The sequence below is a fragment of the Phalacrocorax aristotelis genome, chromosome 1 (assembly GCF_949628215.1).
Source record: "Phalacrocorax aristotelis chromosome 1, bGulAri2.1, whole genome shotgun sequence".
Lineage (NCBI taxonomy): Eukaryota > Metazoa > Chordata > Aves > Suliformes > Phalacrocoracidae > Phalacrocorax > Phalacrocorax aristotelis.
In genome coordinates, this window is record NC_134276.1 from 67,047,603 (window position 1) to 67,075,261 (window position 27,659).

General features: G+C 40.0%; 1 protein-coding gene across 12 annotated transcripts in view; it reads left to right on the forward strand.

Moving 5' to 3' along the window:
* The window catches only part of MCF2L (MCF.2 cell line derived transforming sequence like), a 164,590-nt gene extending 138,284 nt beyond the window's left edge, over positions 1-26,306 (forward strand). For 6 of the 12 annotated variants that reach the window (XM_075091214.1, XM_075091199.1, XM_075091174.1 and 3 more), the window contains 24 exons: positions 1,188-1,302; positions 2,276-2,395; positions 3,272-3,463; positions 3,680-3,871; positions 4,560-4,719; positions 4,869-4,939; positions 5,994-6,070; positions 7,044-7,110; positions 9,506-9,621; positions 10,602-10,671; positions 11,837-11,929; positions 12,076-12,168; positions 13,539-13,664; positions 14,387-14,608; positions 15,196-15,288; positions 15,771-15,849; positions 15,991-16,057; positions 17,341-17,456; positions 19,026-19,085; positions 19,432-19,506; positions 22,833-22,960; positions 23,604-23,716; positions 23,813-23,916; positions 24,022-26,306. In XM_075091214.1, the coding sequence (XP_074947315.1) occupies positions 1,188-1,302; positions 2,276-2,395; positions 3,272-3,463; positions 3,680-3,871; positions 4,560-4,719; positions 4,869-4,939; positions 5,994-6,070; positions 7,044-7,110; positions 9,506-9,621; positions 10,602-10,671; positions 11,837-11,929; positions 12,076-12,168; positions 13,539-13,664; positions 14,387-14,608; positions 15,196-15,288; positions 15,771-15,849; positions 15,991-16,057; positions 17,341-17,456; positions 19,026-19,085; positions 19,432-19,506; positions 22,833-22,960; positions 23,604-23,716; positions 23,813-23,916; positions 24,022-24,116 (2,644 nt within the window). In that variant the 3' untranslated portion in view covers positions 24,117-26,306. Of the gene's footprint in view, positions 1-1,187; positions 1,303-2,275; positions 2,396-3,271; positions 3,464-3,679; positions 3,872-4,559; positions 4,720-4,868; positions 4,940-5,993; positions 6,071-7,043; positions 7,111-9,505; positions 9,622-10,601; positions 10,672-11,836; positions 11,930-12,075; positions 12,169-13,538; positions 13,665-14,386; positions 14,609-15,195; positions 15,289-15,770; positions 15,850-15,990; positions 16,058-17,340; positions 17,457-18,098; positions 18,186-19,025; positions 19,086-19,382; positions 19,507-22,832; positions 22,961-23,603; positions 23,717-23,812; positions 23,917-24,021 lie in introns of those variants that run through there. The other 6 variants (XM_075091207.1, XM_075091225.1, XM_075091265.1 and 3 more) reach the window with 5 other exon arrangements.
* Positions 26,307-27,659: the final 1,353 nt, after the last annotated feature.

Here is a 27,659-nt window from a genome sequence, read left to right on the forward strand (position 1 = left end):
TGTGCACAAACTTCCTATATGCTTCCTTTCGGCATATAAGTAATAGGTGTTGTTTTCCTTTGCTTCCCCCCCCCCCCCAAATTATTGCCAGTTTTGGAGACATTATATCAGCATAGCACAGATGTAAATTTGCACAAAGCTATGAAAGCATAGCTCATTTCCCCCAGGAAGTATTCTGCATTCTTTTTTTGTCTGTCATTCCATGTTTCTGTTACACTCAGGCTGACTTTTCTTTCCAAATAACTGTCCATTCCAGTCCACAAAGCTTGGCAGAAGTCGCTTTTTTTGGTCATTGTTACTATCAGCTATCCGAAGGACACTTGGGGTGGGGGTTACTAATATATCCAAAACGTTCCCACTTGATAAAATATCTGATGGAAGTTGGAACAGACCCTGTGTATGTGTGTGTCCCTCTGCCTTTTTTCTAATCGGTTTTAACCTGTAAATTCAGGGTTCATTACTGTGCTATTAAAGACAAATGTACATTAAAATTCTGATGTATGGCCTTCCCTGGTTGTAGCCTAAGGACAGCAAAGCAAACTCTAAAGATAAGTCCATAGAATACCATGCTGTGAAATGCAATATTGGAAGATAAGTAGAAAAGTGAAAGTCTTAATTCATTTGCCAGAATTAAAATTGAAGATGATGCTGTTCATTGCGGTACTGCTGTACATTTGCCTGTGATATTTAAGTAGTAACTCTGCTCAGAAGAGGAGGGGCAATGACCTTCAGGTTTATTATGAGCCTTGCTCCAAGGAATGAAATGTAAGGGCAGCTGGCTGGTCACAACAGTATTATTTTTTGCCTTCATTTTTCCATATCTCCCAGGGCTTGGGTTCCTCTGGGCCCTAGCCCACACACATTCGCATGTTTTATTTATGTTTGCTAGCCCCAAGTCACCATGGCCCCAGGCAGGTCCACTACTACTGAGAAGTAGTACGTGCAGCAGCTAGTTTCAAATCAGCACTTGCCAATTTTTCAGAACTTAATGTTTGCTTTGGGTTTCAGTTTTACATCAATGTTATTCTAGGAAACAACTCTGTGCAATGCTCAAAAAGTTTCCTGTATCCAGTTTATATTTTCTGGAAAATACTGCTTTGGGGGGAGGCTTTTCATTTATTGTGGAAGATTGTATTGTCCCTTGAAGGTTGCACCCATTATTCTTACAGTATTTTTTTTTCTTAAAGGCTTCTGGCTCAATTACATGAAACGGAGACTGCCTTTGATGAGTTTTGGATTAAGCATCAGCAAAAACTTGAGCAGTGCCTGCGCCTTCAAAATTTTGAACAGAATTTTAGAGAGGTGAGAACTTCTTGGTGGCAGTCAGTATTTGGTAATATAAAAATGATGCAGAAGAAAATACTTCCCCCCCTTGTTTTTGGAGCTCTTGTGTGTGCTTGAAAGCTTTCTCTAACCTTTTTCTTGTACGTGTCCTTACTTGACATCCTGCTATCTTTACTAACTTGAATACTTGCCTATAGAGACATAATAGCTGCTTTTCTGCAGTCTTATGGTTTTTTTTTCCATGGGCCCAGCAGTATGTAAGTATTCAAAAACTCCTTTGAAACCTGTTCTCCACCACAGAAGCATAATATGCTGGCTGCAAACCTTTCATCTTGCCAATAGGCCCTTTTATGGAACTAAGACTTACCTAAACCTTCTGGCTGAAGTTTTATAAAAGAGTCTCCAACGCTGTGGGTGGGAAGTTGTAACCACAATGTTAGAAGCTGGGTGGAGGCTGAATTAAATTTTTTCACAGCCAGTTTCTGATCTCATGTTAGTTTAACTCTCATGCTTGATGGCACCTACAGTCACTTTATGCTGGTGTAGCTGATCTCAGAGCACAGCCCCTGCCTCTCCATGGGAGCAATGCTCAGAAGCCCTCTTAGAAGTGTGTATGCGTGTCTGTCTCTCAACCAATTGTTAGGCTGAGGACCTCTCCCTCATGCTCTGCTGTTTATGTTAATGTTGCTTTGTATTATTGTCATCTGGTAAAAGTAAAATCATAAGTGTTTCCTGAGCATTAGTTTTCCTGCATTTTTTTCTTTTTTCAGTACCAGGAAACAGGATTACTTCACTGCCTTTTCTTTGTATTTGTATTCATTTTGAATTGGGTGTAAAGGTAGGTTGACAAAAAGGTGATTTGTCTCTGTGCCTCAGTAACCCTATAATGTGAGTCACCTGACTGGAAATAGTGGCTATCAGCTGATAAAACTGATGGGGCTCCAGAGAAGTGGAATCATCTTCATTGATACATAGCTGTGTCTCATTTCAGGTCAAAGCAGCTTTGGATATTGTGTCCGAGAGACTGTCTGCTTTCACAGATGTGGGAAACAGCTGCTCGCATGTAGAGCACATTTTGAAAGATCTCGCCAACTTTGAAGAAAAATCATGTGTAAGAACTCTGCAAGTCTGCTTAATTTCTAGTGTGACAATGTGTGTGTGGAAGGGAACAGTATTTGGTTATTGAGTAAATCTTATGAGCAGAGCTTAAGCTGACAACAGGGCAGAATCGGTGTCTCAAGTAACATGCAGAAGGAATTTGGAATGAAGTCTTTAACCATTGGAGCAGCCCAGTTCTCGGGCATCCCTCATTAAAGAGCAGAGTGACCAGTCACAAAGTCAGTGTGATCAGTTCATGGAAGAATCGCATGATGTGTCTACATAGCCAAGTTCTGCACTTAGTGATCAAGCAGCCACTTCTGTTCCTATTAAAGCCACTTACTTCATTAAATCTCAGACATGAGAAAGCTGTGTATTGAGTGTACAATATGTTAAAAGATGACCAACAGAAACATACACTCTGAACAATGTAGAAAGGGAACTGTATCTGTGCTTCACAATAAAATATATAGCTCTCTAAGCAAGGTCGTTGCTCTTGAGACTGAGGCGCCAGAGTTAAGTGTTTTTTAATTTGGGTTTACATTGCTTTGCTGTACTCTAAATTGCATACATATGCATGCAAATATGCTGCTGAATAACTAAGGCATAGAAAGACAATAGTGGTTCCTTCACAGGGAGGCATATGATTAAACTCATTGCCGTTTCTGAAGTACTCTGATACAATAAAGAAGGAGGCATAAAAGTTCTTGGGCATCTGGGAAGACAGGAAATCACTTTGATTTATTAAGCAAGGCAGCAGTTAACTAAAGATATATTCATTATCAGCATGTGTATCTTACTGTGTAAAAACAAATGGTATAATTTTAAATTCTTTTCATTGATGTTGATCCAAGGAAAGATGTGTCTAAATCAGTGCTTGCTTTCTTAGGAAACTATAGCAAAAGCCAGAATGCTAGCCTCAGAGGGTGATGCTTTTATTCAAAGCAATCATTATGCTGTGGACTCCATTATTCCAAAATGCAGTGAACTTCATCATCTCTGTGATGCCTTCACTACTGAGACAGAACGGAGGAGGAATCTTCTTAACAAATCTCTAGAACTGCATGGCTTATTGGAAAAGGTAAATTTTCAATGGAACACTTCTGTTTCCCATCCTGTTTGCTAAAATGTCAGTCAACCAGTTGTCATAATGACAGGTAAAAATATCCGGTGTGCTGGAAGTTTTCTCCTTAAATAGCTGAATATGTCACAAGTAGCAGCATGATCTCTTTTAGACCTCCTAGTGTTTGATGCTGACATCGGTGCATTCTGTTCCTGTTCTTGTCTCTGTTTCTAGTCTATGAAGTGGTGCGATGAAGGAATTTATCTGTTGGCTTCACAGCCAGTAGATAAGTGTCAGTCTCAAGATGGTGCAGAATCAGCATTACAGGAGATTGAGAAATTCCTGGAAACTGGTGCAGGCAATAAAATCAAGGAGTTGAATAAAATTTACAGAGAGTACGCGCACATCCTCAATGAGGACCTAAAGGTACCAGAAGACATTTATGTGCGTCTATGCATCCATTTGTTAATTTTAGAATTGCTCTCCTGCGTGACCACGGATGAAGCTAAATACTCAGTACTAGGAGTTATACCTGGGAAATGGAATGCCAACCTGTTTCCCTATCTGAGGTGCTAGTCCTGTCACATCTTTGGATAATCATCAAGGGCTTAAGAGCCTTGTAATAACTACTTTGATTTTTCAGAGAGTAGGATTGCTTTTAAAAAAAACTTTCCCAAGTCAGTATTTGAAATATCTTTTTTATGTAGCAAAAACGTGCCTGTCCTTGATATTTGTGTGACTTCTGCTTTGTAACTGTCCCTTTTCCTCTTGGTTTATCTCTTCATGTAACAGAACCATTAGACACTGGGAAGAAAACTTTCCCTATTTTTTTTTTTAATTGAAACCTGAACCCCACTGGTTTCTCTACAGCAAGCGCATAAAATGTTTTATGAAGTGATGTTTCAATTTTTAAGTGTACTAAATGACTGTAAATTATGCCTTGTTAGGAGTGAAAAGTAGGGTAATATTTCAATGTGTTGTATAAAAACAATAGCAATCTCAAATCAATGTGCTGTAAATGGCAGTGTAGCTTGTTGGTAGGCCTCTGACAGGGCTTTGTTTTGGGTTTGGGTTTTTTTGTTGTTTATTTGTTTTATTTCTGTGGCAACGGTAGGAGCATGTGCAAAAGGTTTTCCAGAAGCAAGAAAGTATGGAAGAAATGTTTCAAAAGAGACAAGTCAGTCTTAAGAAATTGGCAGCTAAGCAGACACGTCCTGTTCAGCCAGTTGCACCAAGACCCGAAGCCTTTGTAAAATCTCCTTGTACTTCTCCAGGTAAGTAACTGTAGTAGCCTTTAACGAATTTTTTTGAGCTATGCTGAGAAACTTAAAGAAACTTTCAGCTGTAATTTGTGGTTGCACAAACATCTGTGTTAGATCTGCTCAAGTTCTAACTGCTGTTTGATTCTCGTTTATGTGCTTAGGTCTTCAAAGAGAATGCGTATCCAACTCAGAAAGCAGCGCACTTCGGAGGGTAAACTACAGAAGAGGAAAGGTAATTTTTTTCTTTACGCTTTTCATGCACATAATGCTTAAGAAAGTCATAATACAATGGAATATTCAGGAACCTCAAGAAGAATGAGTCAATTCCGCTGAAAAAGTGATGGTATTGCCCCTATCAAAGTAACTCTAGTGAAGCAGTCATGTGGTTTAAATAGAGGCTGCTTTGTCACTCGGCTGGATATGAGGAAAGGTAAAGTAAATAGTTGCCTATATTAGGAAAAATGTTAGGGGCAGCAAAATATAAAATCTATGAACAGGAAACATTCATTATTTGCCAGTAGTAATTGGCTACTCTTAAAACTGGCAAAAGTGAAGAGGTAGTTGTCATTGGCTCCACGACAGCTTCACCTGACCTAATGGGTTGCCATTTCCAAGTGGGGATGGTCTTCCTGCCCTGCCTCCGGCAAGGAAAGTAACCTGACAGCAGCAACAGAAACAAGTACTTTCCCAATGGATTAGAGAGTTGAATCAACTCAGCAAACGTTCAGCAAGAGACAATGCAAGGAGGAAGGCAGGACCACGTGACCAGTACGGACAACAGTTGGAGAGAGGGTTGGTTCAAGGGGGGACTGAAAGCAGAACTGCTCATTTTTTTCAGCAATCCATAATTAGGTCAGCCATTACAGTAGAAATTGTAAGAGTGAACTTCTGTGTCAAGTTATGAAGTTACTAGAAGGTTAGCACAGTGCTTCATTTTTAGCCTGGAAAACAGACTAAGGCCAGTGTGTTGCCTCCAAGATTACGCTGAGGCTCTGATGTTGTCTTCCTGGAAAGGGGCCTCAAACCACGGTCTTTTCTAAGCTGGCCTTTCATGGAGAACTACCTGTGTCTAAAGTTCTTGTGTGCTTCAAGACCTTCAGGTTGACTTGGATTTTTTTTTTTCTGCATTCTTGCAAATTGCCTTCATTTTTAATGGAGTACAGGCTTTCCTGTGAAAATGCATCCAAGTAGAGCTGACTGCAAAGCTCCATATTTTAAAGTGTTTTTCCTCCATCTGGGATGCCATGATGATTTTTTTGTTGTTGTTTGTTTGTTTCGTTCTTTAGAGTGAAATGACTGAACTCCATCAAAGCAGAGGAGGATCTACAATGGATGATGAAGAAAACCTAGCTGTGTTACGGCAGTAAGTATATTTTGATAAACAGAAAAATGCTGCTTTGATTTGGTTCCAGGAAAGGCTGAGTTTGGCTAAGGATTTGATAAGACAAGTATGCTTCTCTGAATTAAGCCTCAGTGCTTTTTGAAATGCATTGACTATGCTCTGTACACAGAGGAGGAAGATATTTCACTCTTTCTGCAGCATTATTTATAGTTTATGTAGAACCAGACTCTAATTTTGCTTTGGTGATGTTATGGCAAGATAACTATATATTTTCATTTCAGACGTGACACAGTTTTGAGTAGTAAGCCTCCCATTGGAGGTTGTGGTCTCCATGCTTCAGAAGACTTTGTCTCTTTGACTCATTTTAGTCCCTGTTTTGATAAATGTTACAAAAAATCCCTTTCTCATATAAAAACTAAACAGCATCACTTGTATTCAAAAAATAGCTTAGTACCGCCTGCAATGCATATAGCAGAGCCTGCATTTCTACCTGTCTTTTCACTGTTACAACCTCATATTAAATCATACAAAATCATAAGAGGAGAGGGTTGGGGGGAAGAATGCTTGCTTGACTTAAATTAAACTTAAAGTGTGCCCTAAATACCTCTAATTTAAAAAGACCAGTGTAACTTTAAGTCTCTATTTGAAACCCTATGCAGCTCGAACTCCATCTCCTGTAATACGTAAGAACACAGCATAACCAGATATTGTATGTACAATGATAAAATGCTTTACTGCTTCAGTTCAGTTACTACAGCACTTAACATGCTACATGTGACTTTTTTCCCTGTTCAGACACATTTTCAAAAATTTTAAAATGTTTTAAAAATTCATGTTTCTGTCAACATACTGTTGACAGAAATATCTGTGAAACGTCACATTTTCCATTACCTGGATATTGTTCTTTTGTTGTCTGAAGTAAAGTAGCAACGCAGACAAACTTAATGTTGCGTAAGTCAATAGGCCTGCCTTCATTGTCATTCTTTGTCTACAGGCATGTAATTAATGAACTTATTGAGACTGAACGAGCATATGTGGAAGAACTTCTCTGTGTTCTTGAGGTAAAGATTAAAATTCACTATGGCTGTTAGTAAATCTATTTCTCTTCCATTTCATGGATTCTCTGATGCTTTCTTTATCACTGTAATGCCTCTGCTTGTCCTGTCAAGCAGTGTGATCATTAGGTTTCTCCCCTCTCATAGTATTTTCACAGAAACAGGAATGTGCAATTTTTTATTTTTTTTTTTAGAAATATTCATGCAACTAGGATTTTATGTTAGAAAACACAAATTGGGCAGGAAATAAGGTATGTCTAACTATTTAGGTGGAACATAGTGAGATTTGTAATGATCATTAGTTCCTGCAAAAGGTCATTCCAGAGTCTTGGGTCAACTCCAGGAAGGTTGTGTGTCACACAGGAATGTGAATCTGCATATAGAGAATCTTGTGTCGGAGGAGAGGAATCTGTTTCTTGCACCCCTTTTTGCATAACGTTAAGTGATCTTCCAAATGTCTTGGGTACAACTGTGGCAACAGAATGTCTAATAACGTCATCCAAAATTGTAAAGGAAACAAAGGTGTTCCCTTTGCTCCACCCTTGTGGGGGCACAACTACAGTACTGCTGAGTTTCTTTTAGAAATATGTCGCAATGTTCTGTGTTCTTTCACAAGTTTAAGTCTTCAGACATGTGTCATTTTGTTGTAGTACAGTTTGACTGTAGGAGATGATGAAGTTGAAGACAACTGAGGTTGAATTATTTTCATCGGGGTGAATTGGAATTGAGCCAAGTGGGTACTCTTGGTGTCCATGCCAATGCTAAGCTCCTAAATAGGAGCCGTCTTAAGATGTGGACTGGGAGTGATAATTTCTGAGTGCATACCTTCAAGTAAGGGTACTGTATGAGGGCTTTGAACTCTGGTCTTACATTTGCCTAGTTTGTGCTCAGCCTCCCATAGCGTTTATGTCCTGGGTCTGGTCCAAATGCTATGAAGTGTTGATGACAGTAGGATGGTCGCATCTAATGTGTGGTACTAAAGCAAGGTAGTTCTGGAGTGGACCTCAAGGATCACTTCATTCTCTGCTTTTGTATGCAATGCTGTCTGTACAGTTCATAAAATCAGGGCTCAAATAGTTGGAGGACCTTTGGTCCTTACTGCTGCTACTGGAGGGTTGTTGCAGAATCTTTCTATTCCTCTGGTATTACTCTTGTTTTGCAAAATACTGGAGTAGAGTGTAACCCTTGTCTTGCTAGGCCAAGCTGTCGTGGTTTTCTGCCAATGTGATAGTCTCCAGTACTTTGACCATGCCAGGCACACTTGTCCTTGCAGTTTGGGATTCATTTCTCTTGAAATTGCGTGGTTGGGACTGCCAGCAGTAGTTCTGGATCAGATCCTTGCTGAGGTATGGTTCAATGCCAGTCTTCCACTTTTTTGAGTAACTCTAGTTATTAATCCATAGTTCTGGCTATTCTCCCAATCCCTTTGTTTCTCCTATTCTGTTAATCTTCCCATTTTTCTTGAAAATACTCCTTTGTATGGATAGTGTCTCCTATTATTATGTCATATTTATTTGCCATGCATTTTCTCTCTGGCAAGGATTCCAGTAAAAAAAACAAGGTAGTTCCCAAGATTGGTCATGGGGAAACTGCTACAGCTGCTTTTATCCGAGCTTGATAGTTTTCCTTTCATTAATAACCATGGTCATCCCACTTCAGTCTGTGAAATCCAGTAAATTTTATTGGGGAAAAATACTGGTCTAGTCTATTTTTAGGTATTGTATTCGACTCCTTTTTCCTTTTACTTCAACGCTTTTAGAACATCTTTCAAATGGAAGACTAAACAAAGCCTTATATATTCTTAAAGTAAGATTAAATGATCCCTGTGGCTGCATGGAGTAGGTTTTGTTCTCCTTTCTTAAAACACGAGTATGTGGCCTTATTTGATAAATGGAAGATATAAATGGAAGATATCAGAATCTAAAGTTATGGGTTTTGGTACCACTGCTAATGAAAATGTCTTAAAGATGGAATTTACAGCTTAATGGTTTCTGTTACCTGCAGAAATAACTACAGTCAGCTTGTTCCTTCATACTAATAGCTAAGACTAGCAGGAAGGTTTGTGTGTGTACTGGAATTTTGGCTTTCGACTCTGATGTGTAAAGTCGTAACAGGAAAAGTATGAACTATAATTTGTAAGCAGTATAGGAATGCCTTTGGTGGAAATGATTGCACACTTTCATCTTTGCTTAACTAAAATTGCAGTAATTAATCAGGTGTCTTTCTCATATATACGTGTGTTTTACTGAACTGATGGAAAAACAGAATTTGTATACGTTTTTCTTGATTAATACTGAGCTCGCTCTTTGTTGTCTCAGCCTGCAGGCAGACTGCCTTGTCAGAGAGAGATAAGTACTGCAAGTAAAGGGAGATAATCAGTTGCCTTTCTCCTGTGTTGTAGGGTTATGCTGCAGAGATGGACAACCCCTTAATGGCTCATCTCATTTCACCAGAACTCCAAAATAAGAAGGATATCTTGTTTGGGAATATGGAAGAAATCTATCACTTTCACAACAGGTGAGAATTTACATTCAGATCTAAAAATAGCATTTGGATAGGATTCTTTACTCTTTCTTTTAATCTGATTTAAATTGCTAAAAGATCCTTGCTGAGTCCAACCTGGCTATCTGCCACATCAGAATTCTTATTGCGTAGAAGAGGAAAGGCAAAATAACTATAAAAGATGAGCAAAGCTCAGTGAAACTTTATTCAAATGTTTCCAGTGCACAGGTAAAATTTTGCATTGTGATCCTCTTCCTGAAGAAGGGTATTGGGATCTGGTTACAAGCCAAATAAAGCAAGGTTTGTTTGGATTTGGGTTTCTTTGACTTTTTTTTTTAATGAAATTTGCTATGGGAAATAAATTATCAATATTACTCTGAACCACAAATTCTCAACTCTTACATCGTGTTGAGGCTGGTTAATTTTATACTTGAGTGACCTCTCTCTGAAGTTTGAATCTTTGCTGCTAGAAAGGTATTTCTTCACAGGATAATATTTAAATTGGTACCAGAGACAATTATTTTCAAGAGAAGTTAAGCATATTCAATAGCTGTTTCTTATTCAGGCAAAACTAGACTGGAAGTTTTCCCATTGATTTTTTGGTGTGGGTTGTTTTTTTTTTAGATTGGAGAGGTGGGGTTTGGTTTGTTTGATTTGTGGTGTTACGTAGTATTTGGAAGGAAAACCCAAACACTTTAAGCTGTAAAAATCCTGCTGCTGAATCCATAAGGCAGGGAAACAAAATCCCCCTTCTCTTCCCAATCTTATATTTGATTTCAGTTGTAGCAACAGTAAGCTAAAAGAAATTGGTCAGAATATTTGTTTGTTTTAATTTGCTATCCCTTCTTAAGAACATAATCTAGAAGAGTTTTGTTTAGTTTTGTAGTACAGAATTACAGTTCTGTTTCCAAAAGTTTATGAAACAAATGGCAAGAATGTGAACATTTACTGCAACTTTTTTAACATGTGCTCTAAGAAAATATTTTTTCTCATAGAATATTCTTGAGAGAACTAGAAAACTACATAGAATACCCAGAACTAGTAGGACGGTGCTTTCTGGATCAGGTATGTGTCATCTTTTGCTGGCATTTCATTTATAAGACCCTATAAGTCTGTAACATATGAGAGTGATTTTTTTTAATTTAGTAACTGCAACCACATCCCCTTCATTTGTCTTGAACAGGTAACAGGTTGGGAACGTAAATGTTATTTCAGAGTTGGGGATATTTTCTGCTGTGTGGGGTAATTAATTTTGTTAGAAAGAGCTACTACCTTGTTGAAAAGAAAACTGCTTTATTAACATGACAGGAAAACATGAAGAGGAGTCATACACTATCCCGTCACTATAAATAATTGGTTTACTTCATGAGATTTCTTTACTGGATTTTGTTGTTGTCGTTGTTTTCTCTTTTCTTTAAAGAATACACCTTAACAGAGTAAGTCCAAAATATTTTTATTCTGAAAATATAAAGTTATGACAGAATTAAACTTTTTAAATCTGGGATTTATTAAACAATGAGTCTCACCCATAGTATACCAAAGGCTAAATAGGAATCTGTTTATGGACACCAGTCTCCTGTTGTTGCTTCCTATTAATGTCCTAAAACTCCTAGGAGGAGCCATCCCTCCCCCTCCTATTTACTGGCTACATCTGTGGAGATGCTGTTTCCTAAAACTGAGGGACAGAGGTATTTCTGTGCCTGCTGATTTTCTTCCCAGTCTTTCCTTTGTATCTGTAGTTACTATGTCATTTTCAACAGTTATTTCCTTTTGCTTTCAGCAAGTGCTGAAGTCATGCTGTTTAGTTGCTGAAGCGATAAGGGGCAACAAACTGCTTGGTCTACCTTAATGCAATTCCCAGGGAAAAACACGTTCATAAAATGAAAATGGATAAAGAAAAAAGGGTGAAGACTTAAATAAGTTGCACAGAGAAACTCATGGTTGGGCATTCACAGAAGTATTTTTCCTATTGCTTCTTTGTAAGGTGCTTAACATTCAGCTGAAACAAAAATTAACGGGAACATTTTATTGTGATGTTCCAAGTGCAAAATTAGTAGCCATTACAAAATCAGTGATTTTGAATAATGATTTTTTACTTGCAATGCCTCAAGGAATGCATTTTTTGTTGGTTTTTTTTTCTTAGCTTTATTGATTATGAAAAATATTCTTATGAACTTTGTCTGTTAAACTCACAAGAATGTATTAACTTTGCTTGTCTCTCCAATTTCAGATGGAAGATTTCCAGATTTATGAAAAATACTGTCAAAATAAACCTCGATCTGAAAGTTTGTGGAGGCAGTTTTCAGATTCTGTATTCTTTCAGGTATGCTTGCTTGAGTCTCTAAAATATTTTGGAGGGGGATGTTGTTCTTTGTTTTGGTTGGTTTTGTTTAAGCTTTGTCATTTATGTCAAGAACAAATAACAGAAATACTGATTAGCGTACTGATGAAATCCAACACTGATTACAGGAGTGTCAAAGAAAACTCGACCACAAGCTCAGTTTGGACTCATACTTGCTGAAACCCGTTCAAAGAATAACCAAATACCAATTATTGCTAAAGGTATGTGTTACTAAACTATAACGCTAAGTTTATTTTGTGCATTTTGGTTTTTGGGGTTTTTTTAAATGCTGCTTCTCTCATCCTGCTGGAGAGAAATCTAAAAGTTAGCAGACAGATGTATAAATTGAAATGGAGACAGATCCCAGTCTATCAACTTTCAGCTCGGTTCTCTTCTCTTTCAGCCAAAAAGCTGCTAGTAGACAAGCAAATGTTGTGCAACTGCTTTTGCCCTTATATTTCTGTCAAAGAGAAGAGTGAAAAGTTGATTAGGGGAAAGAGAAGGACCATGAAACCTTTGCAGCAAAGAAAAGAGATTATCTGAAGTACTTGTTACTCGTCAGTTACTGTCGCCTCGTCCATATTGAAGGAATTTGCCTTGTGGGGTTCTGGGAAATGCATTCTAAGAAATATACTTAACTGAGACCGCTGCACAGTGTTTGTAGGAAGGGTGCTGTTGTGATTTACTTAAACATGCTATGCTGAGAACGCAAAATGAGCAATATACTCTCATAAACTTTTAAATTAAGGTATAAAGTCTTGCCATGTTTGAAGCTGGCTTGTTTTAAGAAATATTTCCCACATAGACATGTTTCAATAACTGTATTTAATTGTAGTTTAAAAAAAATTATCTAGGACCAAATTTTCTCTTGAGTTAAAATAAGCTGAAGTTAATGCCTTTAAAGAATTAATTACATTAACCCTGTGTAAATAGGGGAGTATTAGAAAGGTTTTTGATATCTTTACTGCCTGCAGTCCATGAGTAAATGCTTATTCTCATACTGTGAAGTCTGGGGAGTTCCACATGAACTTGCAGCTACGTTTATCTGTATGAAATTGGAAGATGCACCTCCACCAATAAGCTGTTTGGAGAAGGGATGCCTTTTAAAAATGTGTAGACAGTGCTCAGTGCAGTAAGTTTAAGTCTGTTATTAGCATCTTGGGCCTTACCATAATTCAAATAATACATGAAATTTGCCTATGTTTTTATACTTGTTCACCTCTAAAAAGTAACAAATATAAAAACATCCTTTTTTTGTTTGCCTTTTTGGGTTTGGTTTGGGGAGGGTTCTTGCGGTTTGGGGGGCTTTTTTTAGCAATTGAGATGAAAAAATGTTTACAAAGTCAGTCTTGTAAAATTCTTAGGTAGAATTTACAAAACCTCTAGATGAACAAAATCTATTTGGCTAATTGGCAGCAGAGATGAGAAGTAAAACTTCAGGGTCTTCTGAGTTCCAGACAGTATTTAACCCACTAGATTATATAGTGTGAAACTTTACCGGATAAGTTTAAAAAGTGTTAAAATTTGAACATTCCTAGTTACTGCTGTTGCCAAAGCTAAGTCTGTATGTTGTCATTCCCTGCCTACTCAGGAAATGCTGAAGTACAGTAAGAACTGTGAAGGTGCTGAAGATCTTCAGGAGGCGTTAACGTCTATACTGGGTATTCTCAAAGCAGTTAATGATTCTATGCACCAGATAGCCATTACAGGCTACGATGTGAGTAGCAGTATTTTTACTTACCTTTTAATTTAGTTTCATTTATTTCTTAGATATATGTACAGCATACCCTATAGTGTGTACTAATAATGAGAAGAATGTTTTACAAAAGCAGCCTTTAAACTCAACTGTGTAATGAAAATAATGGAAAATGGATCTCTCTATACTCTCCTGAAATTTTCCTGTTATGAATAATATTCTGCTCCATCTACCCAAGTTTTCTTTCTTTCTTTGATCTATTTGACACCAAGTTAGAAACTGAAAATAGTCATGAAGAGTGTTGTTTAGGCTACTGCCAAATGGAAGTTGCTAGTAAGATTTTTATATCTATGTGTAAAACTACACCCATAACAAAAAAAAAACCAAAAAACCACAAACCCAAAACGCAATGTAAGCAGATTTGGAGCATATTTTGGGTCGGAAAAAACCCAAACAACCAAATATGTGTATTATGCCTCCTCTTCTCTCAATGTGTAGATCTCTGTATCTCTGCTACTGGTACTCTTGGCTGTAAAATCCTGCCCAAACAGGGTTGGGATGAGGGAAAATTACGTGTAGAAATCCAACACTGACTTTATTTTTATTACGTTTCCAAACCCAACATAAACACTGATCTGAGAGATTACTTGGAATGACGGAACTTGTAAAGACCTGTTCAGAGTATGTGTTTTAATCTGATGTTATTTTTTCGTGGTTAAAAATACCGCTTTTTTTTGTTCCAGGGAAACCTGAATGAGCTGGGCAAGCTTCTAATGCAGGGATCATTCAATGTCTGGACTGATCATAAAAAGGGTCACTCAAAGGTGAAAGATTTGGCACGCTTCAAGCCAATGCAGCGACACCTCTTCCTTCACGAGAAAGCAGTGCTGTTCTGTAAAAAGCGAGAAGAAAACGGAGAGGGATATGAGAAAGCACCTTCTTACAGCTACAAACATTCCTTAAATGTAAGACACTGAGCAGTCTGGAAAGGTTGAGGTACTGAGGGCTTAGCCTGCAGCAGTGCAGTATTCTAGTTTTTTGTGAGCGAAGCTGTGTTATCATTTTGCATTGGGAACTTCACCCTTTCAGGCAAACCTAACTGGTGCTGCAGGTCTGTGTCACTTTGTGTTGCTGTCTGTTAGAGAGTTGGGGTAGAGGGAGATTATCCTTTGAGAAAATGCAAACCATGCTAGTCTAGCTGAATAGCAGTTGATTAACCACACAGAAAATGTAATAATGAGTAGAGAAGGGTTGTATAAAATAGAGGTAAGATTTGGTGGTCTGAATTTTAAGAGACACCTTGTGGGTCAGTCTAAATTTAACATACCTAAACCTTTCTTCTGTCTGAGGTAGCCAAGCTGACACAAAGCACTAAATGTCTTACATCCAACAAGCAGGTCATGTGTTGTTAGTTATTGTTTCCCTTGAGCAAGAAACCAAATGTGCCTTGGCTTTTCAGAAATAGGGTACCAAAGAATCCCGGTAGCCGCTTGCTTCCATTGTTACTATAATTGCAATTTGGCAGGTCATCTTCTGTTCTTTTTGCTTCCAGATGGCAGCAGTTGGAATAACGGAAAATGTCAAAGGGGATGCAAAAAAATTTGAAATATGGTATAATGCAAGGGAAGAAGTCTACATCATACAGGTAAGTAAAATGCTGCTTTTAAAAAAAAAAAAAAAAAAAAGAGAGAAGAGGGGGAAGTCTAACCTGAAGATGATCTAGGGTTTTTTTTCCCTTCCCACTAGTAGACAGTGATGAGGAAATGCGGGGGGGGAGCAGATTAATTCATAAGGTAGTTTCTTAAACAACATATTTCAACTGCAGTGTCTTCTGGGGGAAAAAAATTATCATGTTCTACCGTATCCGTGGGGGATATTTTATACACCATTACTATTCCTCTCACTGGAGTAGTGGTGACTTGGGAGCCAGGGTTTGACTGTAGCACATGCACAGCTTCTGCCTCATCATGTTCCACTCATCACAACTAGTTTCTGGTCACTGAAGGACTAGAGAGGACCTCTGTCTGTCCCTCTTGAAGGATTCCTCTGAGGCTGTGCTTTGGAATGCAGCTCCTTGTATAATAAGTATTCTGTGCTTGATGGCTGGTTGTATTTATTTTCTGGTAGGCACCAACACCTGAAGTTAAAGCTACTTGGGTAAACGAAATAAGAAAAGTGCTAACAAGTCAACTGCAGGCATGCAGAGGTAAAATATGGCTTTTTAATCTCTTTGAAGTTCTCTTTGAACTTCAAAATGTGCCCTGTATATCTTCACTGTGTAGGACCATAGAAATTAAAAGCTAAAAACACAAATGAATTTTACTAGCTCTTCTTTCCTTCGTTACAGAAGCTAGTCAGCACAGGACACTAGAACAAACACAGAGTTTACCTCTACCAGCATCATCTTGTACAAGGTAAGTATGTTGTCAAATCTGTCAAATCAGCCTGGCTGTCCTCTAAATACACTAATACGCCTAGCTGGCAGTTCTTCATTACTCTTATCCGTTAATAATGGCCCTTACGTTTTAGGGTTTTTACAGGTCTCTTCCTACTATAAAGCTGTAAAGCTTGGGGTTTGTACATCTCCAGAACTGTTAAACTGAGCAGCAGTGGCATGGGCCTTGCCAGTTAATAGAGAACAACAAAGAAAAGTAATTCTCTGTTAGCCAAAATCCTGGTGGTATTATGGGTCTGTTTGTTGAACAGCCTTTTCCTTCCTTCTCTGTTCTTTTCCTTCACCTGGATTATTTTTATCTGCCTTTTCCAATGTCACGTTATCTTCCTTTTTGTCTTTTTCAGGGCATTATGTTTTCTGTGTCCCTTGTCATTGTCCTTCAATCTCTCTCTCTCTTTTTTTTTTTTAAACTAAGTGATGTGTTGATTCCTTCCATGTCCCAGTTCTGAGTAAAGCTTTTCTTCTTTTCCTATTTCTTATCCTTCACCCTACCAAGTTGTATGTTCTTCCGCTCCCACCTGCTGTTCTGCTCTTCTCTGACACCACTTTTTAATCCTTTGCTACTCACACTTTTTTTCATTTTATGTATATGTGTGTATACCCATAAACCCATGTGCTCGTATCTTCAGTCATTCCCACATGGCGTGTGCTTGATTATGTATCAGTAGCTCACTGCTCTGCGTGTTTTATGCATCTGCTTACCACTCAGGAAGAATTTCCCAGATATATAGTATTTGTGGGATGTCTTTCTCTCATTCCCAATTGGAGGTGCGATGGGAATCCAACTGCAAGATCCAACCTATGTTCTTTGTTCATCCCTCATCTGTTCCTGTGCTAACAGCTTCTGAGGGGCAGAGTTTTTTCCTTCCCCACCCCCCGCCCCTTTTCTTCCCCCTTAGTATGTTTAGGGGGAAGCTGTCAGCACAGAATATGTGTCCATAGCTGAGACTGAGTGGAAGTTATCCTGAGCTGCCTTTTTCAGTAGCTCTCACTGCCATAATACATGTGGTTGCAGTTGGTTAGGGGAGTCTTTCTCCTTTGTATGTGCTCATGGTCTTTCTATGCACAGTCACCATGACTACTTCAATCCTGGAAGGTATGATCTGGGAAGCAGCTAAGAAACGGTCTTTAGTCTGTATATCTGTATGTAAAAGGCAGCCCATGACTGAAGATCATCACCCCTGTTCAGACCCAAATTTGCTGGAGATGGATTGATTGTCTTAATTTTCTTCCAAAAAACAGTCCTTCACGGAACCAGATCAGAAACACCAAAAAAATGGAGGAGAGAAAAGCTGATCTCACAAGTCTAGAAGGTTATGGCACCACTATAGCACCAAAGTACCCTGAGAAAGGCAAAGGTGAGTTTACACATACGTATCGTTATCTTTAATTGCGAAGAGCATGCCTGCACTGCGCATGCACAGGCAGATCCACCAGCAGAGTAGCCATGGTAGTGCAGGCAAACACAGCGTTACACCTGAACGAGCAGGGCTGTGCTGCTTCCGGCCCTAAGGCAGCCCACCCACAAAGTGCTGCCCATACTGTACCAGCACGCTGGTCACATCAGCTTCGGGGTTTCTGCGTTCCACTGTGCGGTGTGGACAGGCCCAAAGCCACCTCGATGAAGGGTAGCCAAAAGGAGGTGGGAATTGTGGGTTATGAGGCCCAGGTCTGCAGTAAGTCTCCTTTCAGAGCTGCCAAGCTTCTCAGGTTTCTCTTCCTCTGCATAAATTACTTGGCACTATCTGTTCTGAAGAGTATTTTTTTTTTCTCATGAATTTTGGTTCCCATCACAGAGATTATTTATTAGACCAGTGGCAACGCAAGCCCCTGTACAGTGACAACAACTGGCCACTTCGGTTCTTTTGTTGTACCCCGACTTTGAGTTGTCCCTTCTTATACTAACATGCTGGTTCCCTGGCAGGGCTGCGAATGATTTTTTTGCCTTGACCTCTTCATGGCCTTCTCCCCTTTCTTTGTGTCTCTCTCTTCCTTTGTAGATGACACTAGCTCTACCTCAGAATGCTCTGTACTGTCAAAAAAGCGCTTTACGTTGCAGAGCTTTACTAACCTCAAAAGTCAGAAAGGTAATTTTTTAAAAAAAGCTAGATTGTTTTGTCTTTAAGGCTGTCATTGAAGCATCACTTTGTGTGTGTATAGTGTAACAGGTTTTCAGTGTGTACACTAGCTTGTTCTCCTAAGGTCAAGCTAGGTTCCTGAGTCACTGACCCTGGCAGGGAGGTTTCAAGAGAAACCAGCTCCAGAGCAGGAGAGGGAGATGCAGCTGGGAAAAATGGAGCTGTTGGAGGTGCAAGGGCAGGAGTGCAGTTTCCAATGCCTCTAGTCTCGCTATCATGGCCAAGGAAGGACTTTATAGTGCCCCGCTCCTGTAGGAAAACTAGAGGAAGGAGGTTGTCTTCAGATCAGATACCTGGCCTGCTTCTAGCTTCAGTGGACCTGCCCCAAATGCACCTGTACTTGGCAAAAAGGAATCAAGGTTTTCTAGAGTATTTCTATGTTAGCATCCTTGCCAACAGAACTCCCAAAGCATGACCACTGTGTATGACAATGTTGTTTTGCTGGATACGAAAATAAATAAGAATTTCCTTATGTGTCCAGAAACGGTCTTTACTTCTTTTGCTAAAACAGGCAATAGGAGTCTGAGACCTTTCTTGCTTCCTCCTGCCAAGTAATCACACTGGTATATTCAATTCTTGCTTTGAACAGCTGCCTTTGAACAGTCTGAAGTGCATTAAGATAATGGCACTTGGTCAAGAGCATGATTTCCACGCCCACCCCCAAGCACCTTTTCAGAAGGAATGCCTTCTTAAAACCTGATTACCTTTGAGTTCTTTCTGGAGAGAGTCTAGGGTTGCGTATCTAATGCTAATGAGGTAAGCACTAATATCCCATGCTTGCCTTGACAGAAACTCCATCTCCTTCTGCTAAAAGCCAGACATTGCCAATGATCCTTCTTACAGGACCAGGTATTGCTGTAGCACTAGATTTATATTAAAATGATTGCGTAATTTGGTAATTTCAATTTTAGACAAACATAATTGTGTTCAGTTGATGTCTAGTTCATGTAGAAAAATTTACATATACTTTATTACTGTAAAATAAATTTGACAATTCATCTTGAAATAACTACATGTAAATAACTAATTCCTTCTGTGGTAATTGACCAATGACAGCTAAAACTAGAGTGATTACAGAATCCATTTGTTTTCCAGTGTAAACTCAAAGGTATTTAGCATGCGATCCACCTATTCTCTTTTTTCCAGTTCTTCAATATCTCTCTTCTGTGTTTTTTGCCTATTCATCCTCCTGCAGCTTCTCCTACCAGTCCTGACAAAAAAGCTAAACGGCACGAAGTAGTGAGTGACCCAACTCCTTTTGGTTTAAGAGGTAGAGTGATACCACATCTTGTACTCCGCAAATATCCACGCATCCCTCGTGTAATATGTTACATCAGAGTGCTGGGGATACCTGTATGATGCTGTTGTGTGCAGCAGTACTGGTATCAGCTGAGTTTGTCCAAGTGGATCTGTCAGCTTCTGTATATCCTGTATTTCTGATAGCACAACTGGTAGAAGTTTTACCTTGCCTTCAGATGAAGTAGCATATGGATAACTAGTTTTTGGGAGAGGACAGTGGGAAAGGGATGTTTTGCTGAAGAAATAACCAGAAGCTTTATGCTTAGTGGAACTACAGTGCTATCCAGTTGCTGTGAGACACTTGGTTTTCTGGTTAGCATCCTCCTGTCACTGTGCCTCTTGTGGAGAGGATTTAACTTTTAAAAAAAAGGAAAAAAAATCTGAAATTCATTTACTCTAGTCAGAGTGGGGATTATGACTGTCACATGGAATTTCCATTTTAGAACTGCATTTACTACTGTAGTCACAGTCCTGTTGCGTCTTTCTTTGGATGGCAGTAGGCAATTTTTACCACCCTGTGAAACCCAGATAATTTAACTAAACCTCTTGTAGCAGTTTGCCTCCTGTCCTCCCAACCCACAACTAAGCAAAGAATAAAAAAGCATTTCTGTTAAATGACCCATTTCTAACCAGTGAGGCTGTTGGTGAAGGCTTAGGTACAAATCCCTGCGGCTAATTAACTAGAGAGTACAAGGAAAGCGCTCCCTCTCTTCCTGGCTCTCTTTCCACCACCATATCCTTTAGAAAATATTATTCTAAAGATGAAGCTGTTTCAAGCCCTACTATCATCCTCCTCTCCAGGCTTCCACAGCCTTTGTCTTTGACTCGTTCTGTGGAAACGATGCAAGTTCAGCTGTTGTGCTGGGGAAACTGTGCAACACCATTCACCTTGCGTGAGCAGCAGGCAACGTAATCCCAGGCCAGATGCATGCAGAAACTCCACGAGTGTGGATATGGGAGTTACGAGGCTATTTTTTTCTGCAGGTAGCAGTGAAACCTCTGAGATCTCCAGGTACCATGGAAATCCTGAGGGCCTGAAAATGCTATCAGAAAGCAAAGGGTGTTTTGTGGCCTTTTCCATGGATGCTGAAATTTTCCAGGGAGAGTCCTTGATCATTGCTCATTTACAGTAAAATTGTTGGGCCCTCAGAACAGACTTGTCTGATTTGCGCTCCTGTCCAGCAGCCTCTCACTTTATGAAACCACTAAACCAACCAAAACATCTAGTTGATCCCCTCTCTGTCTCACAACTTCTGATCTCTTTTCTAACACTTCATCTCTTCTCCTTCCCCAAGTCAAAGCGGGATAAGTGAGCAGTTGACCAGGGCATTTCGGGATGAAACTGCACCAGGTGATGGCCACAGCAACTTGGTGCGGAGCGTATCGATGCCATTCATTTCACTGCTTTCACTGATACATCGCTCCAACTTACATCACAGTGAGCTCAAGGAAAATGAATCGGTGACAGAATCACATCTTGCAGATAGATCCTATCTCTGTGAAGAAACTGGTGGGCCTGTTTCTGAAAAAAGTGGTTAATGAATTCTTGGTTTTCCCGGCACTATCAAATCTAGGCTCATTTCTGCATAAGCTTGCCTTTCCTCAAGATTGTCTGCCATTTTTTGACATTTCATGCCTTTGTAGGGAGCTCCGATTTAGTCACACCGTGCAGAATACACACGTGCACATTGAATGTGCATGCATAATGTTGGTGCCTGTAGTTAGCTAATATGCATGTGACCATAGTGACCACTTCCACCCCGCCCAGGATGACATGGGCTTTTATACAGAGTTTTTAATAGTAGAGTGCCAGCTTGTATGAGGAGCAGGAGTACTGTAGCTATGGCAGGATCAGGCGGGTCTGCTCTGACCCACATCGGCACAATATATGAAAAAGAGAGGCTGAGAAACAAGAGCCGTTGCCTAAAATGGTCCATGATGACCAGGCCAGTGAGTGTGATGCTACGGGCAGAGAGCAGTTACAGTGATTTCACTTTTTTCATGCAACTTGTTGGTTCCATTTCTAATGAGAGCTTGGAACAATTAGGAGAAACCAAGTTTTCTTTTGTATTGGAAACAATGGAAAGGGTTTCAGCTGTATCCCACGAGCCAGCTGTAAGATGTGAGCTTCCAAGGAAATTTGCATGGAATAGAGCAGGATTGTATTGCTCAGTTCCTCTCTGATGTTTGTGCTCTGGGTGTGATTTCTTCCTATGATTCTTAGATTGCTCTGGCTTTACTCTGACGATGCTCAGGTTTTTTCCTAATGTGCTGGTATGAGCAGCCACGAGAGAAATGCCTCAGAAGCAGCAAAGAGCAAGAATGCCAGTGCTTTCACAGCATAACAGTATTTACATAAAAGTTGGGAGGTTTGTTCCTCTTTCATTCTTTTCATTGAGTGTCATTACCCTTTGGCTTGAACCAAAGTCTTACCTACAAATATTTATGTGTCTTTATAATGACTTATTTTTCATTATAAGCTGGAACACATGAATTAGCAGCTGCTGACCTCAGTGAAAAAGCATCCCACTAGTAAAACTTACTATAGTTTTATTTGGAAGAGGATTTTGTGCTCTCTGGATATGATTCAACCTTGTAAATAAATGAAATGCTTCACCCCGAGAGAGAAAAAGGAACACTTGGCAATAAATGACAGGCAGGAGATTGTTCTTCTGGTGTTTGGTGCAATCACTTAACACCAAGACAATTCAGCATTATTAAGTAATCCTTGTGCCTGAATACCCTTAAATAATAAGCTGCATCATCAGGTGAAGTACAGAGTGCCTGTAGCTTGTGTGAAATTTCTTGGCAGCTCTAAGCGGTCAACAGTTTGAACAAAGCTATGTGCATCCATCCCTTGTTCCAGCAGGCTGGTTAGGTTGCCTTGGGTGACAGCCTTGGGTGACAGCCCCTTGTGTTCACCCTCTTGCCACAGAGTGCACGTTCCTGTCTTCTACCTCCTCCCAAGAAAAAGAGTATCTATCTATTGTTCACCTTTGTAAAAGGGAGAAGTAGCTTCTTTTTAGTTGGGAATTTGTGTTTTTTCCATCTGTTCCCCCTATATAAAACCAAAGGGCCAAATTCACTGCTGTGCATTGCCATAACTCCACTTACTCTGATGGAAACGGGCCAATTTTTGCCAGCTGTGAATTTCATCTGGTGGCTGTAATAACTTCTCCGTGTACGGTTTTCCTCCTGTTTATGTTGATCACTTCAGAGCTTTTCAGTGGGAAGAACATTTCTCCCAGTCAGTGGCTGACTGCTGCAAAGTTAACCAGCAGCTGTTTGTTCCCCAAGGTTGGGCTAAAACATCTCATTCTCTTGATGCCTCTGAAGAAAATGATGGCTGGTCTAGCGCTGAAGATCCGCTGAATTCATCAGATGCAGAGGAAGAAGGAGGAGGAGGGGGAGGCGAGATGAAGCTGGTAACCAGCAATGCTTTCCTATTGAGCTAAGCAAATGTTACTCATTTGTTGTGTGTGGCAGTGTGCAGGAATGCTTTTGAACCTTGCAGGAAGGAAAGTGTCTGCCTTGAAATTCTCAGCTGGGCAAAGCTCCTAGAGGAATGGAAAATATCCCCCTCTCTTAAATCAGCCTTGTGTTTGTACCTTGGGAAGGTCCGTCTGTGCCTCTGTACACCTGCAGACTAGTGACACCGTGACTGCTTATGCCATAGCACAGCAGTCAAGCGGTGACATGTTCAGCCACCGTGTTAATAGACTTCCACACATACGTCACGTCACCAGTTTGCCAGCTTGGTTTTGGGGTTTGGGGGTATGTGTGTGGATTTTTTTTTGGTAGATACCTGAGTTAATTGTTGTAATGGAAACATTTCACTACATGTTTTTCAGGGTGTGAGAATTCATGTACTGAATTGGCATGTAACTGAACAGCAAAGTTTTACTGCCTCTCAGTATGTGTATTTACACTGTCTCCAGCATGTATGTGCATGAGAAAGCAGGGAAAAGTATGAAAATCTTTGTTACAAAAAATACCTTAAATACCTGCAGCATACCTTAAATTACTCCACAGAATTAATTTGTTTGTTTTTCCTCTGTCTGCATTTAGACTCCTGGTAAATATACAGTTGTGACTGATTACGAGAAAGGAGTTTCTGAAGAATTTACAGTGAGAAGTGGAGATCTAGTTCAACTGATTCGTGAAGGGGAGGATGGACTTTGGTACGCAGAACTGTGTTTGGAAGGCAGATGTTTAGGGTAAAACTTTCAAAGGCAGGAAATGAAGCAATTTGACTTTTTATTTTCATATTATTTTAGGTGCGTAAAGAACCTGAGCACTGGTAGAGAAGGTTGGATCCCAGCAAACAATCTGCTGATGCTTATAGGCAATTCAAAATCAGCTCAATCTTTAAGCAGCTCTGGTAGGCTATTTATTATGAATGAGATGATTGTCTCTCTGAAGGTTCCTCTTACAAAAGTAAGTTGTATCATATTTTCTTGTGTTTTTTTTTCTTTCCCTTTCCCAGAATCAGGCACTGCCTCCAGCACTTTGAGCACATCATCAAGTTGCAGTGATAGCTGCAACGCCAGCAGCACCAGCTTCTCGGACGTTAAGGGCTAACGTTAAATACCCCACCTCCGTGGAAGGTAAATCCGGAGTTTGTCATTTTGGGCAGAGCTCTGGATGTTGGACTCAGAGAACCACCGGTTCTGTGTTGCCAGCTTTGAGTATTTTCACTGGTGATTTTTACAGGTTCTCCCAGAAGATCCCAATGAAAAGTGCATGGAATGGGAAGTTGTAAATAAAAGTTAAACGGTTTGAAATAGGGTTTTGCAGAGGCTTCTGCTCTGAAGTCTGAAGCTACAGAGCTGTTAGCATAAAACACATTTTGTCACTGATATACAATCGGGTTTCTTGCAGAAGTGTATCATTTTGTAACAGCCAGGATCTGAACGTGAGCAAACAAAATCTGTTCAGTGCTAAATCCATATTGTAAACCAACACAGCAACCACTGTACAGGATAGGTATGAAGAAAATAAATCGGAGTTTACAATTTCTCCTCCCCCAAAACCCCTTTCTCCAAGGACATACCTCAGTCAGTGCAGTGAATGGGACTCTTACAGTAACCAGGAGGGAGGTCTGGTCCAGCCTTTTCTCTTCTCTTGGGTCTTCAGGATATCCTTGTGCTCCCTAGAGACTGGGATGCAGACATGACCAATCCACTGACCACAACAGCATCAAAAAAACCCTATTATTTTATCCTTTCCAACCTTTTAATGATGTGTGCAATGGAATAGCCGTTTTCTGAGGTATTTTGGCCTCTCAACCAAATTCTTTACCAAAATCACTGTGTTTACATAGCCTTGGCAATTTAGTAGTATCTTTGTCCTTATGCAGCTGCACAAGGAAACACAAATGTTCTTATTCACTAAATGATTTCTTAATAAACTGTAATTGTACGATTACCTTCATCTCTCACAATTAACATGCAGTTACAGGCAGAGGAAACTATTGCGGCTGCGCTATGGTTCGGGAGCCTTCCTTCAGACAAACCTATGAGGGCTAGAAACCAGACATATTTTTAGTCAGTAGTGTTTGTTGCAGATTTATTTAAAAGAGAAGAACACGATGACAACATTTTTCTAGAAAAGGGGAGCACAGGAGAAAAAAAATCTTTATTAGAGAAGAGGCAGATCTATGCTACAGACAAGTATTCTAAATTTTTTTAAAAGGAAGGGTAATGCTAAACTTGCCATTTCTCAAGGTCTGATGTAAGCCAATGTTGTAAATTCTCACCTTGTCAGCTGTGCTTTGCACTTCATCCTTACAAACAGTCCAGAACTGTGTGCGTGTATGGAATAGTGTATTCATTTCTGTCCATCTCTCAAATATTTTTACATATATGAAAATAGGTTTTTTAACAGCTTCATGTATCATATTACTTAAAACTAACGGGGACAATAAGAGCGTAATTTTCCAGAAGCAACAAAAACTGGTCTTGATCATCAGACCCTCTGATGGCTGGGCCCCGCCCCGAAGTCTGTCTATAAAGAATTTCAGATTTTAGAGGCTGCAGTTTGGGAAACATAAAGGACAAATACTGTAAAGAATGATCTTACTCCTGAGTTGCAAACACAACCCTACCCCAGACACAGTCAAAACGCAGCTGACCACGGTCAGTACAAACTGAAGCATATATATGCACACACGTACATTTACGTACATATATGTGTGCATGTATGTGCTTGTGTGTGTATATGTGTGTGTAGATATGTATATGTGTGTAGATATAATGTATCGATGTAAAAGATGTATTTATAATCTTCATGCTGCTGAATGTGTCACTTTACAATTCATGAACACTTAGGTTTCTTGCAATACTGCAATATAAAGGCTGATCAGGGTTTTATTTCGGGCATCTTTTCCAATGCAGAAATCCTCTGATCTTTTTTTAATTATCTCCCGTATAATACTGGGCTGACCGGGAATATTTAGTCTGATATTTAACAGTGGAATGGCAACATGAGGTTCAGCTTATCTTCATCTATGTAAGTTATTTTGTAAATTATCTGTAACATAATTTGCTTATATATTGCTGCCATCGCTAAGATGAGACTGTCCTTTCGTTTCTCACCGCAGCCTCACTTGTGTTATTTCAATGGTTTTCTCCACATCATTGCACTTTAATACAACTCATTTCACCATTTCCTTTTTTACTGCTGTTGTGAATTAGAAGTTCGAAGTCCCAGGTCTCTATTGTAATTACGAAAATTTGAATAAATTTCAGCTCTTCTTGCTGAATGCCTTTATACAGACATGCTCTGTGTTTTATTTTGTCTCACAGTCTTAAAAGCTTCTTACGGGCATCATATAAAAACAGAGATAGGCTGAAGGATTTGGAACAGAAAACCGGGCCTGTCTAGCCATTGCTTGTCAGGGTCCATGTGTTCAAATCCTGTGCCTACTCATTCTGGACCATCTCAGAAAAACACCATTTTACCCTTGTGATCCTGTCTCACCTGGCATTGGGGAATTAAAGCACGTCTGCAGGCTGAGGATGAAAAGTGAAAGCCAGTGCCAGGTAACAGATCACTTCCCTTTCTCCCACGCACCCTTTTTTGAAAGACAGCACATCACTGTTGGGCTTTCCCTAAGAAAGCTGTGCATCCCATGGTTCCCCTCCTCCGGTATGCACGCTCCTCTTGATCCTGAGGTCTTAGCAGAATGAGTCTGGCAATGGCTGCAGCTGGGCGAGAAACAAGAAACCACATTGTGCTGCTTTTGGCTGAGATAGAGTTAATCTTCATAGTAGCTGCCATGGGGCTGTGTATTGGATTTCTGCTGAAAACAGTGTTGATAACACAGGGATATTTTCGTTACTGTTGAGCAGCGTTCACACAGAGCCAAGGCCTTTTCTGCTCCTCACCCCACCCCACCAGCGAGTGGGCTGGGGGTGCACAAGAAGCTGGGAGGGGGCACAGCTGGGACAGCTGACCCCAGCTGACCAAGTGGATATCCTATACCGTATGAGGTCATGCTCAGGATGTAAAGCTGGGGGAAGAAGAAGGAAGGGAGGGATGTTTGCAGTGATGGCGTTTGTCTTCCCAAGTAACTGTTACGTGTGATGGAGCCCTGCTTTCCTGGAGATGGCTGAGCACCTGCCTGCCCATGGGAGGGAGTGAATGAATTCCTTGTTCTGCTTTGCTTGCCCGCACGCCTTTTGCTTTAGCTATTAAACTGTCTTTATCTCGACCCATGAGTTCTCTCACTTTTACTCTTCTGATCCTCTGTTCCATCCTACCACGGGAGTGTGAGCAAGCGGCTGTGTGGGGCTGAGCTGCTGGCTGGGGTTAAACCACAACACACATTCATGATTGCAGCATCTGAAGAGGAACGTGTTTGCATATTCACTGATTAATGGCTTTAAGGACCATCATGCCATGGTAGGAGGTGAACTACACACTGAACTGGAGTGATCTGGGCTGAACTGATGGCCACGTGCAATTACATGATCCAGCTAAGCTGTTACTGGGATTTGACTGCTTTTATTTACTCTTGTTAACATAACGGCTACCTCTGTAGTAGGTGTTCCTACTGTTGTGAGCAAAAGGAGGTCCAGCCCTTCTGAGCACAACCACATCATTCTTGTTACAGCAAAAGAA